Source organism: Nannizzia gypsea, genomic scaffold, assembly GCF_000150975.2.
Source record: "Nannizzia gypsea CBS 118893 supercont1.4 genomic scaffold, whole genome shotgun sequence".
NCBI lineage: Eukaryota > Fungi > Ascomycota > Eurotiomycetes > Onygenales > Arthrodermataceae > Nannizzia > Nannizzia gypsea.
The window spans coordinates 1,206,558-1,222,626 of NW_003345198.1; the positions used below are offsets into that span (position 1 = coordinate 1,206,558).

The following is a 16,069-nucleotide window of genomic DNA, read 5'->3' on the forward strand; positions in this document are numbered from 1 at the left end:
GATGATACGAGGTCTCTTGCGAGACCGCCTGTATACATGAATAGCCTCAAATTCGTAGGAGGAAGAACCGGAATTCAACGGCTCAAAGCGAGGAGGAATTGGCTCGGCTTCGAGGGTCCGGGTATCACCTGGAAATTTTAGGCCCTATGCTTGATGCAGGCAGACATTGCATATGTTGCATTTGACGGGGAATCACTGGCTGGAGTAATTCGGCCCTACGACAGGCTAGTTGGGTATATCTTCAACGACAAACTCGAGGATGCACTCCTTTTTAGCCCTATCCCCAGCCAGAAGAGACATTAAAACCTATTCAGCGCCAAAAAACAGATATCATCTGTTAATAACGCTGACTCTCGAGTCCCGCTGGCGGTTGTTGTTTCCAATTGGCATGCTGATAGTCCGCGAATGATGCCGCTGAAAGGGAGAATCACATGATGCTCGGCGTAAAAAGCCCTGATCACACAAAACTCGCGCGCCTCTAGACTAATTTTACTCCCTAACATAGATAGACCCATACCGACAAAAATATAAGAGGGCAAAAAAGAATTGCTGACTGGGTATTGTCAAATGGGGCAAACCGGGATCGAACCGGTGACCTTCTGATCAACTAGGTAGAATACCTTGTTCCTGAAGTTTTCTTCAGTCAAACGCGCTCCCAACTACGCCATTGCCCCTGTGATGGAGTCGATCGGCCGGTGGGGATGCTAAGTGGAAATACTTGCATTTCCATGAGAGGTATGGCTGTCTTCCCCAGCTCATGACAGCTTGGTGGAGTGTTCATTGCAGATGGTGTTGTAGATCAGACCGAATGGATGACCGCTGGGCGTGGTCTACTGGAATATATGCCTTCTGTATGTTCAAGAAACACGCTGCCATTAACGGATTACCATGACTCTATCAGAATTCTATAGCGGAGGAAAGAGGAAGAGAAGAACTTGACATCTACCGAGCCACAACCATAGCAAAAGAAACAGCGTAATCCAAAACAAGAGACATAAGAAGGCCAAAAAAGAAAAGCCACAAAATTAAAACCTTGCTAACAATTGGTCATACCGTCCGACGACGAATCGTCGTGATGCCCTTTTTCTCTTGGCTGTTTTCAAATTAAAGGGGGCTCAAACAAGAGGTAGAAATACGCTGTCAGAATTCAGGAGACTTGTTTGTCCAAGAGTTGAAAGAAGATAAGAGACGAAAAGGGGGAAAGATATGGAGAATGCGACACAGAGACAGTGTATCGGAAGGTGTTTGTACAAAGAAGAGCATATAAGAAGAAGAGAGCAAATAGAAGGTGCAAAAGAATTTCTTCAAAGGGATAATTAGTCTTTTCAGTCATAGTAGCTTTTTTCGTTTTTGGTTGTCGTTGGCGTCCCTTTGCAAATCCGTAATCGTCGATATGTGTCCAAACCCCGTATTCGCGTTAATGTAAAAAAGTAGAGGCAGAAGGAATTAAAGCCACGTGTGAAAAGGATCAGGTGCTGCCACATTAAGTGCGGCCATACTTCGTCTTGCCGAAGGTGAAGGGAACGTATCGATATTTGATCATGTGTTGTATTTGTCGGCGCACTAATTCCCTCACGTTAGATCCGAGAGTGATAACTAGACAGACGCGGGAATATACGTACTCGTCAGGCAGAACAGGATCAGCCAGTATACGACCAGGATTGGCCAGAAGACAGGAATGTTGAACACCTGAGACCAGGTGCAGCAGAAGGCAAGGGTAACAGCCACGGTTGCCGAATGCCAGAACTTGAACTCCGGAAGTCTTCTGATAAAGGGACGGAACTCTTCGTCTTGGTTAGTAGGCAGAGATGCACCGGCGTCTCCCTCCTCTAGTCCGCTGTCCTGGGTAAGAGATGGGTCGAATTTAGGTTGGAGGAACGCGAGGAAGAGGTTGAGTAGGTAAATTCCTAGGGTGTAGGCCACTGTCGCAAAGGTCCGTCAGACTTGGTTCGGTAGCTAGAATACAGCAAGCGATAACATACCGATGTACCAGCCTTGCGCCAGCACTATTCTGAGGAAGAAAAACAAGAGCATGACGCCGGTTCCTATCCACCGGTACATGGTATATGGGGTCGACGCATCGAGATACGCTTGATATTGCTATTAAACATCACGGTTTCGTTAGCCACAAGTACGGCGCAAGTATAGACATGGCGACTAGAAAGTCCACGAGGTTGCATCGCTTACTCTTCTCAACTTCGAGGTTTGCGCGGAAACCGCTGTAAAGGGGCTGTTCTCTGGTTCCGGACGATCCATGGTGGTGGTGAAAGCGTGGAGGTATGGGCTGAGATGGGCAGCACTGTCTGTGTATTAAAGGGAGTTTTGTCCGCGCCTTTAGCTTGCGACGAGAAGACTTGGAAAGTGACAGCTTGACTGACGACAACGATGGTGTTTGATAAAATTAATATTAATCCTGAATACCTATCTTTTGGAGCAAATTTCTTGGCAGAAGCAAAGCCACAGTGCACGGTCCAGACGTGATACCGAGGCTGACACTCGCGCTAGTCCTAATATAACAAACCGATGATATAAGCATGGCTGAAGTGTCACGTGTAATCAGGTGATTCTATCTTGGCAGGTAACAACTTACAGATTTTAGGTTCGGGTAGAAACTTTGGGCACCTTTCAGAACAAAGCATATTCAACTCTTCTTGATCATCCATCGAGAATGACCCTCTAAGGCACAGCCAACCCAAAGAGATTAGTTTCAGATTAGTTATATATAACTCTGATAATACAACTCGTTTTAGTTCAGTGTGCGCGTTCCAAGTGAGTCAGGTTACATGGCAAAAAAGAAGTCCAAGGAGGCTGCAACACAGCCGCAAACAAACACAACTACGCAATCTCAGGGGAAGGCTGTAGCGAAGTCCCAGGAAACTAAAGGAAACGCATCATCACCGCCATCTCAGGCAAAGGTAACCGCACCGGCTCAGAAAAAGACAACAGCCCAGCCTCAGGAGAAGGCTGTAGCGAAATCTCAGGCAACTAAAGGAAACACATCATCATCACCATCCCAAGCGAAGGTAGCTACGCAGACCGCAAAACCTTTCCATCGAAAGGAGGTAAACAAGCAAATTCGCAACGATGTGTATACTATGTACGAAAAGAACCGCAGTGTCGATAAAATAAAGATTGCATCTAGCTATATATTTTTATACCCTGAGAAGGAATCATATATCCGCAACGTACTGGATGGGTAAGTCAGCCTCTTCATGGATATAGGGTAATATTTGCGTTTGATATGCCGTTAATAGATTTCCAGCTATGCTACAATTGTTAAAAAGAAAAACCCGACGCCCAAGCCTTCTACAAAGGAACCAAAAACTCAAAATATGGTACCTAAAAAGGAAACCCCAAAGGTTGAACAACATAAGCAAGCCCTTCCCAAGAACACGCAGTGCTCAACCCTGTTGAAGAAGCCCGATCAGACTGCAGAATGCTCTACTACTAAGTCCAGTAGCATAGAGAAGGAACAAAAAAATGTAGCTATACTGCATGGTACACAACATTTTATTATTGTTTACGGCTTCATGTGGCGTACAGAGGCTGATCTAGGTCATAGAGTTCACTGAATACCTTTCACACAAGGGCCCTCATAGCGAACCAGCTATTCATCAGCTGGAAGTTCCGAGCCTGGAAAATCAGATGCAATTTTTGAATTTAGACCATAATGAATCGATGAACGGCCATACAGCTCCTCGCCTACAGGAGGTGACCTTGCTGTCTCCTATCACCGAAGGCCACGGTCATAAAATGCCTCCTCAATTTGCGCTTTTAGGTCATCAACCATCAAAAATGTCTGCGGGTTTTGATCCTAGGGTGATGTTGAATACCAATATTCCATTTTCGGCGTTTATCTGCGGCGTTCAAGGAAGTGGAAAGTCCCACACGACTAGTTGCATAATTGGTAGTACCCCAGGCCTTTCAATTCACACAGTTAGCTAACTAATCTAAACGACTAGAGAACTGCACTTTCTCCCTCCCTTCTCTTGGGGTCCTTAAGAATCCGTTATCCACGCTCGTCCTACAGTTTAATGAGTACAGTTCGAATATAAGCTCTCAACCAAGCGAAGCAGCATTTCTTTCATCAGTGATGCCAGAATACCGCCAACATCTTCCTCAAGTCCCAGTTACTGTACTCGTGTCACCTTCTAATTTTTACGAGCTCAAGAAGTTATATTCTCAAATCCCCGGGGTTCAAGTCCTCCCATTCAGGCTACAGCCTCGACATCTAAGTGTCAGTACAATGCTGTCGCTTATGTCGATTGGTAAGGGTGATTCAATGCCCCTGTATATGGCCCAGGTGACTACGATGCTGCGTCAAATGGCAGAAGAAAACAAAGGGCCTTTTGACTATCTTGCATTTCGCAGGCGTCTAAAATCACTTGATCTGCAAAGGACTCAAACCCCTTTCCTTGAGCAGAGGCTTGACTTACTGGACTCCTTCCTCGACCTCAAGGGTGAAGTTAGAGAGAGCTATTTTGTTAATAATAGGATTACTATCTTGGACCTTTCCTGTCCCTTTGTGGATAAGAGTACTGCGTGCATACTATTCCGTATAGCTACTAGGCTTTTTCTCGACTCTCACACTTCAAGAGGCAAGATGATTGTTGCCGATGAAGCGCACAAGGTAGTTATATACACCCCGTAAACTTTGTGTACCTCCCTAACAATTAAATTATAATTAGTATATGACCGATGATACTCCGGCAACGATGGAACTCACTGAGGAGTTTCTAAATATAGTTCGACAACAGCGTCACCATGGAGTTCGCCTGGTAATCTCAACACAGGAGCCGACAATATCACCTCGACTAATTGATCTATGTTCAATGACAATAATCCATCGATTTTCCAGCCCTGAGTGGTATCAAAGCATCCGGAATCATATCACTATTGGTTATATGAAGGATAATTCTGCGCCGGAGGATGCTGAAGATGGTCTCTATCAGATATCCAATCTTCGCACAGGTGAAGCCTTGGTATTTGCGCCTTCAGCATATATTCTCGATGAAAACCAGTCGATGAGAGACACCAAACATCGAGCTTTTAAACTAGCCGTCAGAAAACGAGTAACTTGGGATGGAGGTCAATCGATTCTATCTGTCAAATGAAGGATTGTCACACACTATAATAGGCCATCAGCGTTGGAAGTACTAGATGGCCATGCGATTGCCAAAGTGAAAAGGATCTTTGAGACTTCTATACTCTCAAAATTGATGTTTATACAATAAGAATTCTATTTGCCTGAAGCTACATGCTACCCATCCAAAAAAGAGATCTAGTATCATTATTAAGTGTTAAGTTACCCAGCCAGGTAAGTAATATTATCATCACAGTATCTAGGTTCTCAACTACATGGCCCACAAGGCAGCAAGACCATGATTAGCAATTTAATAAATATACGATATTGTTTTATTGGAATGATAATGAGAACTAAACGGTAGTATTGAAATTTTATGGGGGTTTAAAAATGTAGAAGGGTGCCTCAGAAAAATATTGGTAGAGCGCTTGATTCGTATTACTAATCCAAGTCAATAGTATCACGTGATAAGCCATGAAAGCGGCTTGCGGCGGCTTTTCCATTTAGTTACCTCGGCGCTAGTGTTGGCGCGGGCAGGGACATTAAACACCATCATCGTTGAATTGGGACATACCAGGTACACATCGGTCAACATCAACGCTAGAGCTGTTTTTCTGTGTATAGATATCAATTAGTTTGATATATATCTCACATCATGTTTGCCAGACGCTGCTCAAGACTCGTGGCCTCGCAGACTGCCCGGCCTCTGCAGTCATACATCTCCCGCTTCTACTCGACCGGATCTCCAGCCTACGAGTATATCCTCACATCTACTCCAAAGCCTGGTGTTGCATTAAGTGCGCCTGACCATCCCTAGAGTAAAGATTGCGAAGACATTGCTGATTGTTTCTAGTCACTCTTAACCGACCAAAGGCCCTCAATGCCTTGTGTAGCCCACTCTTCAAGGAGCTTAACGAGGCTCTTACCAAGTATGACGAAGATAAGAGCATCGGTGCCATAGTTATCACCGGTAGCGAGAAGGCATTCGCAGGTACGTATAATGGATGGCCAATGGCCTATTTAGGAGTATAAGTTTCTGACATATTACTAGCTGGTGCCGATATCAAGGAGATGGCACCCCTTACCTTCGCTGCCGCCTACAACGACAACTTCATTGCCCCGTGGTCACACCTTGCCAACACAATCCGAACCCCCGTCATTGCCGCAGTCTCTGGATATGCTCTTGGAGGTGGCTGTGAGCTCGCTATGATGTGTGATATGATCTACTGCACCGACAAGGCTACCTTCGGACAGCCAGAGATCAAGCTCGGCACCATCCCCGGAGCCGGTGGTTCTCAGCGTCTGACCAAGCTTGTTGGTAAGAGCAAGGCCATGGAGCTTATTCTCACCGGAAACACCTTCAGCGGAAAGGAAGCTGGCGAGTGGGGAGTTGCTGCCAAGGTTGTTGAGGGAGGCAAGGATGAGCTTATGGAGGCTACTCTTGAGACTGCTAGCAAAATCGCTAGCTACAGCCGTGTTGCTGTCGTCGCTGCCAAGGAGGTTGTGAACAAGAGCCAGGAGCTCTCGTTGAAGGAAGGTGTCGAATTTGAGAGGAGATTGTTCCACGGCCTCTTTGGAAGCAAGGACCAGAAGATCGGTAAGTTTATTCCTTGGTGAAATCTGAACTAGTAGCTAACTTGAGATGAATAGGCATGACCGCTTTTGCTGAGAAGAAGAAACCTGAGTGGTCGCATGAGTGATCTGTGTATCAATATATATTATCCTAGAACGCGTTTATTTCGAGGTTTTACAGAACAGCGCAATACCATATGTCTAAAGAAGCCTTATTTCTCTAAAGATATTCAAGAAGCCTTACACAATTACGACTCCATTCAGCAATTGTCACAATTACCCTAAATTATTCTGGTATTTCTCATAGCATACATTTCCTTCACAATTACATCCATCCATTTTGATTGTTTCAGTGATCAACTCTATCCCGACGCAACCTTGTTGATGTGTTGGCAAGCTAAGCTTACTCGCTAAACTTGGAGGCCTTCTTGCTAACATCACCCATAGCTCCCTTTACTTTCTCTCCGAGAGTGCCGAGCACACCACCTGGAGATACAAGATCAGCAATTGAGCTCTCCAATCGTGTCAATTAAACCCAACAAACTTACCAGTCTCTTGGTTCTCGGGGGGGACGGCACGGCCAGTATGGCTTCCATACCCCTGCCTTCCATAGTCCTGGGTCATATAGCTTTGATCACCATACCCCTGATTCTTACCACTCATTCCAGGCATACCCTCGCCAGGATCATCAGTGGCCCTGGAAGTCTGATGGTGCTGGGAGGAAGAACCTGGATAAGGTCCAGTGGTTCCCTCATCATGCATGCCGCCCATTCCTCCTCCAGAACGAGAGGAATCCTCAACGCCTCTCATACCTTGTCCGCCTTCCAGGTTACGAGAGCCCGAGGAGCCCATGCCGCCGGCCTCGGCCTGGTCGTCCAAGTGAGTATGCTGGGCATACTTCTTGGACTCCCATCTCTGAGCCTGGGAGTTTGGGTCGGTAGACATAATGTCTTCGTTGATTTCTTCGGTGAAGTCTTGACCTCCCTGGGCAGTGCTACGAGTGGTGCGCTGCGAGCGGCGCTGGGAAGTAGCCCAGTTGTCTCCAATTCCAGACATGATGGTTGTACTAATATGTGTTTATTTCTGACTCTTCTTTGAATTGATGGGTATGCGGTATGAACTCTGATAGAGAGAGTAGAGATCGTATCTATGCCATTGTTATATACTATCACTCAACCAATGTTCGCCACAGCATGGAAACAAGTTCAATGGGTATGATATCATAGAGCCGATGGTAGATCAAAGAATAGCCAATTGAACAATCATTAATAGGTATTACTGGTGAATCCTGTTCGGCTTCTATGGCCAGCTCGCTCTAGCTGGAATGTGTCTAAGAGGTGGATTCGTGGCGAGCAAGTTGCTGCCAGTAATGCTGAGCTCCAAAGTTCCTCCCTAACTCACGGTACGTAACATGAACTTTCAACAGGTCGCTGTACCTTTTGGTCAATTCCTTTGTTTTTAGTTAACTCGGGTACATCGACGAGTAGTCAGCCATACTCTTGCCACTATGCTGGGGTAGTAATGTACGGATCAGTTCGCCCCAGAGGTTACTAGCAACAAATAGGGACGCTGGTGACATCTTGTTGACCATGAATGGAACATGTTGAAGATCGCAAGTTAAATCCCGGCCCATAAGCCGCGGAACCTTTCTCTCGTCATGGTGGTAAGGCCAGTTCCGTATGAATACGAATTATGGATCTATCGTCACTAATATGGCCATTCAGGAGTCAGATTTTGTGACCTACAGGGAAGTGCTCCGTATGCATGTCGTATTGAAAAGGTGGTCAAAGTGTCCATTAAGAAGTGAGAATCGCTGTCGCAATAACGCTTATTCCCAGCATCAGGCAGTCTTATTTTTAGCCGCATTCTGTACAATTGGTTACTTCAGGGCATGCTTGACGATGGAAGTGGATATAAACGTCTGTTCGAAGGATCACCAACTAAGATGAACTGGGATCCTATGTCGTGTCAACAGTGAGGACGACTGAATTCCGTGGTTGTATATTACGAATTGGCCTAAAGACGGATTAGTATTCACCCCAATAAAACTCCTGGAGGATGTTGATTTCAAAGCAGGCGAACATAGCCCTTATATCCCTGGAGGAAATAGATTGTACCCACGTTTTTACTGCTATGAACGAATTGTATATATAAGGCCAGGGAATTTCCCCCTAGGGCTAGTCTTCCTCAGCACTCCTAGGCAAAAGCGAAATCGAATACATTTCAAAGAGTATCAGTCTAAGGCTTATTTTATATCCTATGATGGCTTCCTACCTTGTTACCGGTACTTCGCGCGGCATTGGTCTTGCTCTGGTCAAAGACCTAGTTGCTAAGCCTGCCTCGGAAGTGTCTATAGTCTTCGCTGCTGCACGTACGAAGACGGATGCATTGAAAGAATTGATTGAGAATTCCGCCGGCCGCATCGAGTTTGTCTCTATTGATGTGACATCCGTTGAGAAAGTAAAGAAGGCAGCCGACCAAGTTGAGAAAGCTCTCGGAGGGAAAGGGCTGGACGTTCTTATCAACAATGCCGGCGTATTGAACTTCACTCCCGGTGGCATTGAGACTATGTGCGTTCTTTGCAAGCCTCGGAGTATCCTTCTCCTCTTTTTGTAGCTAGCTGATGAGTGTGTATAGGACCGACCTTGAGTGGACGTTCAATACTAATGTGGCCGGCACCCACCTTGTTACAAGGACATTCCTCCCACTTTTAAGGAAAGGTGCTTTGAAGCAGGTCTTCAACATGTAAGTGTACCTGGGAGAACATTAATAGTTTCCACTGGAGACTGATATTATATAGGTCCACGACCATGGGTTCCATTGGGATGGCAGCAAACTTCAAGCCTGCTCCTGCACCGGCCTATAAAATCTCCAAGGCTGCCCTTAACATGCTCACAGTGCAATACGCCCAGTCCCTCGAGGAAGAAGGGTTCACTTTTGTTGCCATCTCCCCTGGTGTAAGTAACCCAGGATTACCATACGTTTAGCACATCCTAACGTTCATGATAGTGGGTGAAGACCGACCTAGGTGGCGAACATGCTTTTTTGACCGTTAGCCAAAGCTCCGCTGCAGTGTTGAAGATCTTGTTTACCGCCACCAAGGCAGACAATGGAAGGTTTCTCAATGTCTTGGTCCCTGGCTGGGAGGTTACTGATGGCCCTGAGAATTACGACGGAGCTCAGCCTCCCTGGTAAATATTAGAGATGTAGAAAGTGTCTGGTTAAATGACAAGCTACCATACTTCTTTTTGTGTCGGTGACAATTTTTCAAAGCTAAATGTAGCTGCCGTGCAGGAGCTCCATGGTGGTAGGCCTCCTTTCCGGAATTTGGAAATTTCAATGCAGTATATACTGTTTCAATGGTTTCCTTCGAGATACCGTAGTTAAGCAGTTTTATAACCCATTGATCCGTTTTTGACACTTGACAGACATTACACCGTTTGGTTCTGCGCTGAAGAGGATGGCATGTTATATATTTCTCCCCGATTTTAAAGCCAAGATTCGCCCATTGGGATAAAGCCTGGAGGTGTAGATACATATCCTTTAAACTTATAGAGGGTGAAAATCCGGGTATTTAAGCAGACGCGTTGCAGCAAGGGGCGAGCTCTTATATAACTAAATGTTGGCACGCAATGCACTAATAATTACAAGCCAGGTGACTTGAAGCGAGGGGCTATCCCACATTTATTGAAGTTATTGATTTCCAAACAGGTGAACATACCCCTTAACATTCCCTGGGGGAACAAATGGTACCTCCATATTACTTTGTAATAGCTATGAATGATGTTGCTATGTAAGACCACGGGATCCCCCTGTAGAGCTATTCTTCATGTTAAATTATAACAGGTTTGGCGGGGCGAGTTCCCCAATCTTAACTTGCGACGGTGGACAATCGGATTTCAGCATGTTGCGGCACAAGCGAAAGGGGATAAACTCAAGATCGCTATCCTTTGCATCAGGTGCGGTCATTATATTGTTGCCGTGGGCCCAGAGGTGGAGCTTGCTTCTGGCGAGGTACACGGCAAGATTGATATTAAACCGGTGCAATTTATTGACATGGTATTTATCCAACTTTTGAAGCGTCAGAAAATGCTGCCTCTCTTGGTTTTCGATATGGAATATGATATATGCCCCTTCGAATCGATGAAGTGGTAATTGATTGATATGTGGCCAAGTTGGGATGCACATATGAAAACAGGCGCACCGGCTCTTCTCTCGCTTTTGGCTTGGGTGAACTCGATGTTTGTCCGCCCGAAGGCAGCTTGCCGTTGTTGCCTGTCCACTGTAGGAAGGCCACGGCACAAAATCCCGACCTGTAAATGCTTATCCAAAAATGTGGCCTCCGCCTCCCGTTTATTGGGGGCCTAATTCGGTTCATCCGTCGTCCAACCAGCGAAGATCAAGGCTAGAAAGTTCTCCATCTCTTGCTCGGTAACTGCAGCGCCGGGATCCAGATATTCCTTCGCGGCTGAAATATAGGTACAAAGTACTATTCGTTGCTGCTTGGTAAGGGAATCTTGGACAACATCGCCCTTTCGCTTTCCATTACACTGAAGTAATGTACGGTCTTCTTCGGGTTTTTTTGTACCTTGGACGTTGCTATCTTGCTTGGTTTTCGGCCATCTTCATGCATTCGATGCCATGCTCGCAAAATCGAGTATGCTCTATGCAAATCTTCGTTATTAGGTAGTTAAGAGGGTTGAAGAGATATCGAAGTCGAAGTATTTAGAACACTTCTGAATTATCTTCATGAGTAAGTTGAGGGTGATTAACACCCCTCTCAGATTTTCTCTTGCGGAAACATCACCGCCCACCGTGAAAGTAGTGTTAATGGTTGTCTAGTTCGGCTCCATGTTTTCCTGGTGGATTAGCTCCATCGCGATAGGATTGCCTTCGATACTCTCGAGCACTTTAACAATCGCCGAGAACGATGGATTACCAATCTTTTTTAACGGCGGACCGCATGGGAAATTTTAATATAGTTGGTATCTTCCTCCGTGGGCAAATGTTGGGCCATAAGGGACAAAACGGCCTAATGCCCCAAGGATACCTTGGGTAATGTGTGCGAGTCGTAGCCAAAGTGGAATATTCCAAAATCTACCCTTAAGTAGTTGGCCAACGTAATATTCACAACGAACTTATAACTGAGCCAAGTGAATGCTTAGTTATTACTAAGCATATAATCTCCTGATTATTGGTGAATGTGATTAGTAATAAGTATTTGTAACGCCAAGAACATTAAATTCGCCCCTAAATCCCCTTATTATCTTGCAAGCAAAAACAACCCGAAACATCATACACAAAAAGTACCAAAAGCTGGAGAAATACGTGCCAAACCCTTATTCTTTCTCTCAAAGGTCGCTTACCAGGCGAATGGTTGTTTCCCCTATCAATTCCGCCCACTACATGTGACGCAACGCGGTGTTCCATTGTGGTACTCGATATTGAACCCAGTGAGCGGCAAATTACAAGCCTTACAGGTCTTAACATTCGTTGTACCAAAGAACGAAGATGATGATGGGGAGAAGAGGTTCTTAGTCTCAGGTGTTTTCACGAGGCCGGAATCGACGAGCTTGAAAATAACCGCGGATCCAAGTCCACCAAAGTTCTCTATAATAGCGAGGAAGTCCGGTCGCACTGCAAACCATTTAAGGTTCTTCGATATAATGTCCGCAAGGATGTTTCGCAGGGTCAGATCGTGCGGCGGTACCGTAGCCATCACTTCTTCAACTACTGTTGGGAACTCTGTGGATTTCCAATTAGTTTCGACCCAGCGGGTGAAATTCTTTGCTGCCAGCGTTTTCAGAAGAGGGATCCCGAATTTGTCGGCAGCAACGTAAACCCGGACATTATTTGAGCCCTCATTAGCCGTTTTCGTCTTCTTTTCGTCGTCATTTGTACTGCCAGTCGTGGAAGACGGTACTATTGTTCTTAGGTTCCAGAATACTGAGTTATTGCTTTCTGGGTATTCTTGTAGGTATAAGAAGGATATAACTCGTTGGATAGTCTGGTGGTCATCGTCAGGCAGATCGACTGTCCTCAAAGTGGCTTCCTTTTCGCCAATTCAGCGCCAGATCCTGAGCGGGTGGTTAATTGTTGACTAACCTTGAAGTCGCCGTCAAGGGCAGCCTTGAAAAATTGAGACTGGGTGCATACAATTGCACGATGGGTCTTGAAAATGAAGCCGTTACAGGTAATCGTCATGTCTGAGTAGCTTCCATCCCGGAGCAGTGCTTTCATTGTCTGCTTAAAGGGCGACTCGGGTGTTATGGATAATGGTATAGGTGATATTGGTCTCGTGGTCGTGCGAACACTGGGGGAACTGGAGTTGGGAGGCATCTTGCGTTGTGAAGATTGTGTTTTTCACTTGCATCTGTCAAATATCGAACTCGTCACGTCTCATCTAAGGATCGACGACCCGCTCGGCGGCTAAATTCTAGGACCAGCCCCTCGGACATCCGCACCGATACGAGACGGGAGTCATAGCCTCACTACGACCTCAGTGGGGAAATAACGCTGGCACTACAATACATATTTGCATTTTATATGTATGAACCGTCACTATGGGAGACACAGAACTCGAAACCGCAGCGTTGGCATCTCACTTCGCCGCCAGAGATGCCCTGATATCCAAGGAACTCTCTCTCCGTAGCGGTAACTAAGCCCCCGGCCCGCTCCACTTCCCCTTTACTCCTCTAAGGCATACATACCCTATACCCATAAGTAAAAGAGCAAGAGAACTCTAGGACTGATAGAAAGATACGTCTATACAGATACCGGCTTCCGCAACGCTCTCTCGCCCATCGCCAGCCAAGCATGCGCCATCGTCTCCCGGATCCGAGAAGCAGAACATGCTTCCATCTGGAAACATGATCCGTCGTGTCCGGATAATGAAGCAGGCGTCGAGCTGTATCCGGGCATGATGTTCGGACTAGCTAAGCGAAAGCTTGAATCCACGCATCTGTGGAAAATAGCTAAACGGATGCCCAAGGGGACGTTGTTGCATTGTCATTTGGGCGCCATGGTGGAGGTGGATTGGCTATTTGAACGCATCCTTGACGTCGAAGGTATGCATGTATGTTCCTCCGAAGCACTGGATACGGAGGCTGCAAGGGACAGGGCAGTGGTGCTGTTCAAGTATATTACTCCCAAGCCAGGGTCGAGCAGCGTATCTATTTGGTCGTCTGAATACCAGCCAAACACATATGTTCCTGCGGCCCAAGCAGCAAATGCATTCCCATCTACCGGACGACAGGGATTCGTGGACTGGCTTTCTGAACGAAGCGTGATAAGCGAACAGGCGTCTATCGAGCACCATCTAGGTGTGGACGAAGTATGGCGGAAGATGGCCGCTGCATTTCCTACGTTAGGCTCGCTGTTGGGCTATGAGCCTGTCTACCGACTGTTTATACGGAAGATGCTACAAACTCTAGCGGCAGATGGAGTGCGATGGGTAGAGATACGTGATGTGTTTGGCTCGCCGTTTGCCAGGGAGGGCCAGGATGTGCCGGAACCAGGGTTCAACTACCGTGTTGCTGTGATGGGAGAGGAGATCGAGGCATTTAAGAAGACTGAGGAAGGGAAGTACTTCTGGGGCGGCCGGATTATCTGGACTGCTTTTACGGGTGTTGAGTGCAGAATCTATACTCACCAGTAAGTCGATCCGGAGAAGCAGGTGTGTCTGACTACAGGCTAACAACGACAACCAAGGTATGAGGCACTGCCTGGAAGCGAAAAAGGCATATCCTCATCTGGTAGCCGGGTTTGACCTGGTCGGGCCAAGAGGACCCTGGGCAAACCCCCTCGCAGGAGCTTATGGCTCAATCTCTGGTTACCGACGACAATTGCACATCGCAGATACCTAACATTCCGTTCGTCTACCATGCTGGCGAATGTCTGGGTGACGGGATAGCACAGCCGCAACCTCTACGACGCTATCCTGCTCAATTCCCGACGTCTTGGCACGGGTCTCACTCTTCAACACCCACACCTAATCGATCTGGTCAAAGAGCGCCGATCATGATCGAGAGCTGCCCTATCTCTAACGAGGTGTTACGACTAACTGCCACGGTCCTAGCGCATCCGCTACCAGCCCTGTTGGCGCGCGGTGTAAGTGCATCGCTGAGCAACGATGACCCTGCGCTACTAGGTCAGGGGACGTCAGGTATGTCTCATGATTTCTGGCAGGCGGTGCAGGCCTGGGAGAACCTGGGACTGGCGGGACTGGGTTCGCTGGCGGAGAATAGTGTCCGGTATGCTGCTTTCGAGGACGAGGACGAGGAGCAGTGGGTGAGGGGTATTGACAAGGGGTACGAGGGCGGTGGCGTCAAAGCAGAGAGATTGAAGCAGTGGCGAGACGAGTGGGAGGCCTTTTGTCAATGGATTGTAGATGAGTATGGAGTGGAGTACTGCAAATAGGCTTGCTTTCCTTTCCACCATAGTTATAGTTAGTTGCCTTATCAAAACTCTTTGTCTATTCCGTGTCGGCTTATGTACAGTCTTATCACCACGTGAAGATAACGATTGGACGGATAAGATAAGATCATGATCATGCTGCCTCCTTGATCATCGCCCACGACTTGATATCGCCATCTTCTTCCGTTCCTCCATAGTCCGCCATCCTCCAGCAGACTGTCTCCACGATCTCAAACCCATGTGCCTTGTAAAGCGGGAACCCATCCCGCGAAGACTCCAACCAAGCCGGCAAGCCCGACTTCTTCACCTCTTCAAGACCATGCCTCAGCAGCGCCCCGCCGATACCTCGACGCTGATAATCCGGGTGCACAGCCAGAAGATTCAACACTACCGACCAACAAAGGACACTGTTAGCACCGACGCCCATTCGTTCATCACCTGCTTAAACTCCGAACAGGGTTTTTCACGTACAGATATGCCCTTTCCCAGCCATCTTTCTCTTCCTGACGCTATAAAGCCAGCCCAAAGATGCCCGGCGAGCCGCAAACCCTGACTCGGGCAGTCCTTCCTCGCCCGTCTCAACGTACTCATCGGCTTTCTCGGGCGCCTCGAGGTGCTTGATCCAGTCTGGTTCCGTCCTGAACTCCCACAGCGCAATGCCGATTATCTTGCCATCGTCGGACATGACTTTAAACCAGCGCGAGGAAGGCCGCACCATGATCTGGGCGAATCTCTGTGCTCGCGCATTGAGGGAGGATGCGTTAGGCTCGCCGAACATGAGGCGGGTGTATGGTTTAGAGCCGTATGCTGCGCGTTCGAGGGCGGCCATCTCGGCCGTGTCCGTGGGGGAGCATGGTAGGATCTCGTGGACTGCCATTTCTATCACGTATAGGAGGTAAGTATATAATCTTTATCTCTGGTTTATGGTAGGTATTCTAGGTATTCTTCCTCTTATGGTTCTATGCCTTTATTTATACGTATATGAATGCCTCCGGCACC

General features: G+C 47.1%; 8 protein-coding genes and 1 non-coding gene across 9 annotated transcripts; 4 read left to right on the forward strand and 5 right to left on the reverse strand.

Annotated features, from left to right (window-relative positions):
• Positions 1 to 568: 568 nt before the first annotated feature.
• On the reverse strand, positions 569 to 674 carry MGYG_10549. Its single transcript has one exon. It is a non-coding gene; the product is annotated as a tRNA-Phe (tRNA).
• Positions 675 to 1,483: 809 nt separating this feature from the next.
• MGYG_05108 (RER1) lies at positions 1,484 to 2,256 on the reverse strand (the record flags this gene model as incomplete). The annotated part of the gene is made up of 4 exons (XM_003172469.1): positions 1,484 to 1,563; positions 1,623 to 1,922; positions 1,983 to 2,100; positions 2,188 to 2,256. 4 exons carry the CDS (start codon positions 2,254 to 2,256, stop codon positions 1,484 to 1,486), a joined length of 567 nt encoding a protein of 188 aa, XP_003172517.1.
• A 527-nt stretch (positions 2,257 to 2,783) lies between these two features.
• MGYG_05109 (hypothetical protein) lies at positions 2,784 to 5,114 on the forward strand (the record flags this gene model as incomplete). The annotated part of the gene is made up of 5 exons (XM_003172470.1): positions 2,784 to 3,196; positions 3,263 to 3,456; positions 3,563 to 3,907; positions 3,963 to 4,630; positions 4,689 to 5,114. The coding sequence occupies 5 exons, from the start codon at positions 2,784 to 2,786 to the stop codon at positions 5,112 to 5,114; spliced, it is 2,046 nt and encodes a 681-aa protein (XP_003172518.1).
• A 624-nt stretch (positions 5,115 to 5,738) lies between these two features.
• MGYG_05110 (enoyl-CoA hydratase) lies at positions 5,739 to 6,783 on the forward strand (the record flags this gene model as incomplete). The annotated part of the gene is made up of 4 exons (XM_003172471.1): positions 5,739 to 5,880; positions 5,937 to 6,074; positions 6,135 to 6,680; positions 6,734 to 6,783. The coding sequence occupies 4 exons, from the start codon at positions 5,739 to 5,741 to the stop codon at positions 6,781 to 6,783; spliced, it is 876 nt and encodes a 291-aa protein (XP_003172519.1).
• A 275-nt stretch (positions 6,784 to 7,058) lies between these two features.
• MGYG_05111 (hypothetical protein) lies at positions 7,059 to 7,711 on the reverse strand (the record flags this gene model as incomplete). The annotated part of the gene is made up of 2 exons (XM_003172472.1): positions 7,059 to 7,141; positions 7,204 to 7,711. 2 exons carry the CDS (start codon positions 7,709 to 7,711, stop codon positions 7,059 to 7,061), a joined length of 591 nt encoding a protein of 196 aa, XP_003172520.1.
• Positions 7,712 to 8,917: 1,206 nt separating this feature from the next.
• On the forward strand, positions 8,918 to 9,850 carry MGYG_05112 (short-chain dehydrogenase/reductase SDR; the record flags this gene model as incomplete). The annotated part of the gene is made up of 4 exons (XM_003172473.1): positions 8,918 to 9,225; positions 9,293 to 9,400; positions 9,456 to 9,612; positions 9,665 to 9,850. 4 exons carry the CDS (start codon positions 8,918 to 8,920, stop codon positions 9,848 to 9,850), a joined length of 759 nt encoding a protein of 252 aa, XP_003172521.1.
• A 2,194-nt stretch (positions 9,851 to 12,044) lies between these two features.
• MGYG_05113 (hypothetical protein) lies at positions 12,045 to 12,994 on the reverse strand (the record flags this gene model as incomplete). The annotated part of the gene is made up of 2 exons (XM_003172474.1): positions 12,045 to 12,707; positions 12,761 to 12,994. 2 exons carry the CDS (start codon positions 12,992 to 12,994, stop codon positions 12,045 to 12,047), a joined length of 897 nt encoding a protein of 298 aa, XP_003172522.1.
• Positions 12,995 to 13,218: 224 nt separating this feature from the next.
• Positions 13,219 to 15,073, forward strand: MGYG_05114 (adenosine deaminase; the record flags this gene model as incomplete). Its single annotated transcript, XM_003172475.1, has 4 exons — positions 13,219 to 13,309; positions 13,429 to 14,308; positions 14,366 to 14,417; positions 14,465 to 15,073. The coding sequence occupies 4 exons, from the start codon at positions 13,219 to 13,221 to the stop codon at positions 15,071 to 15,073; spliced, it is 1,632 nt and encodes a 543-aa protein (XP_003172523.1).
• Positions 15,074 to 15,203: 130 nt separating this feature from the next.
• MGYG_05115 (hypothetical protein) lies at positions 15,204 to 15,947 on the reverse strand (the record flags this gene model as incomplete). Its single annotated transcript, XM_003172476.1, has 2 exons — positions 15,204 to 15,457; positions 15,542 to 15,947. 2 exons carry the CDS (start codon positions 15,945 to 15,947, stop codon positions 15,204 to 15,206), a joined length of 660 nt encoding a protein of 219 aa, XP_003172524.1.
• Between the last annotated feature and the right edge of the window lie 122 nt (positions 15,948 to 16,069).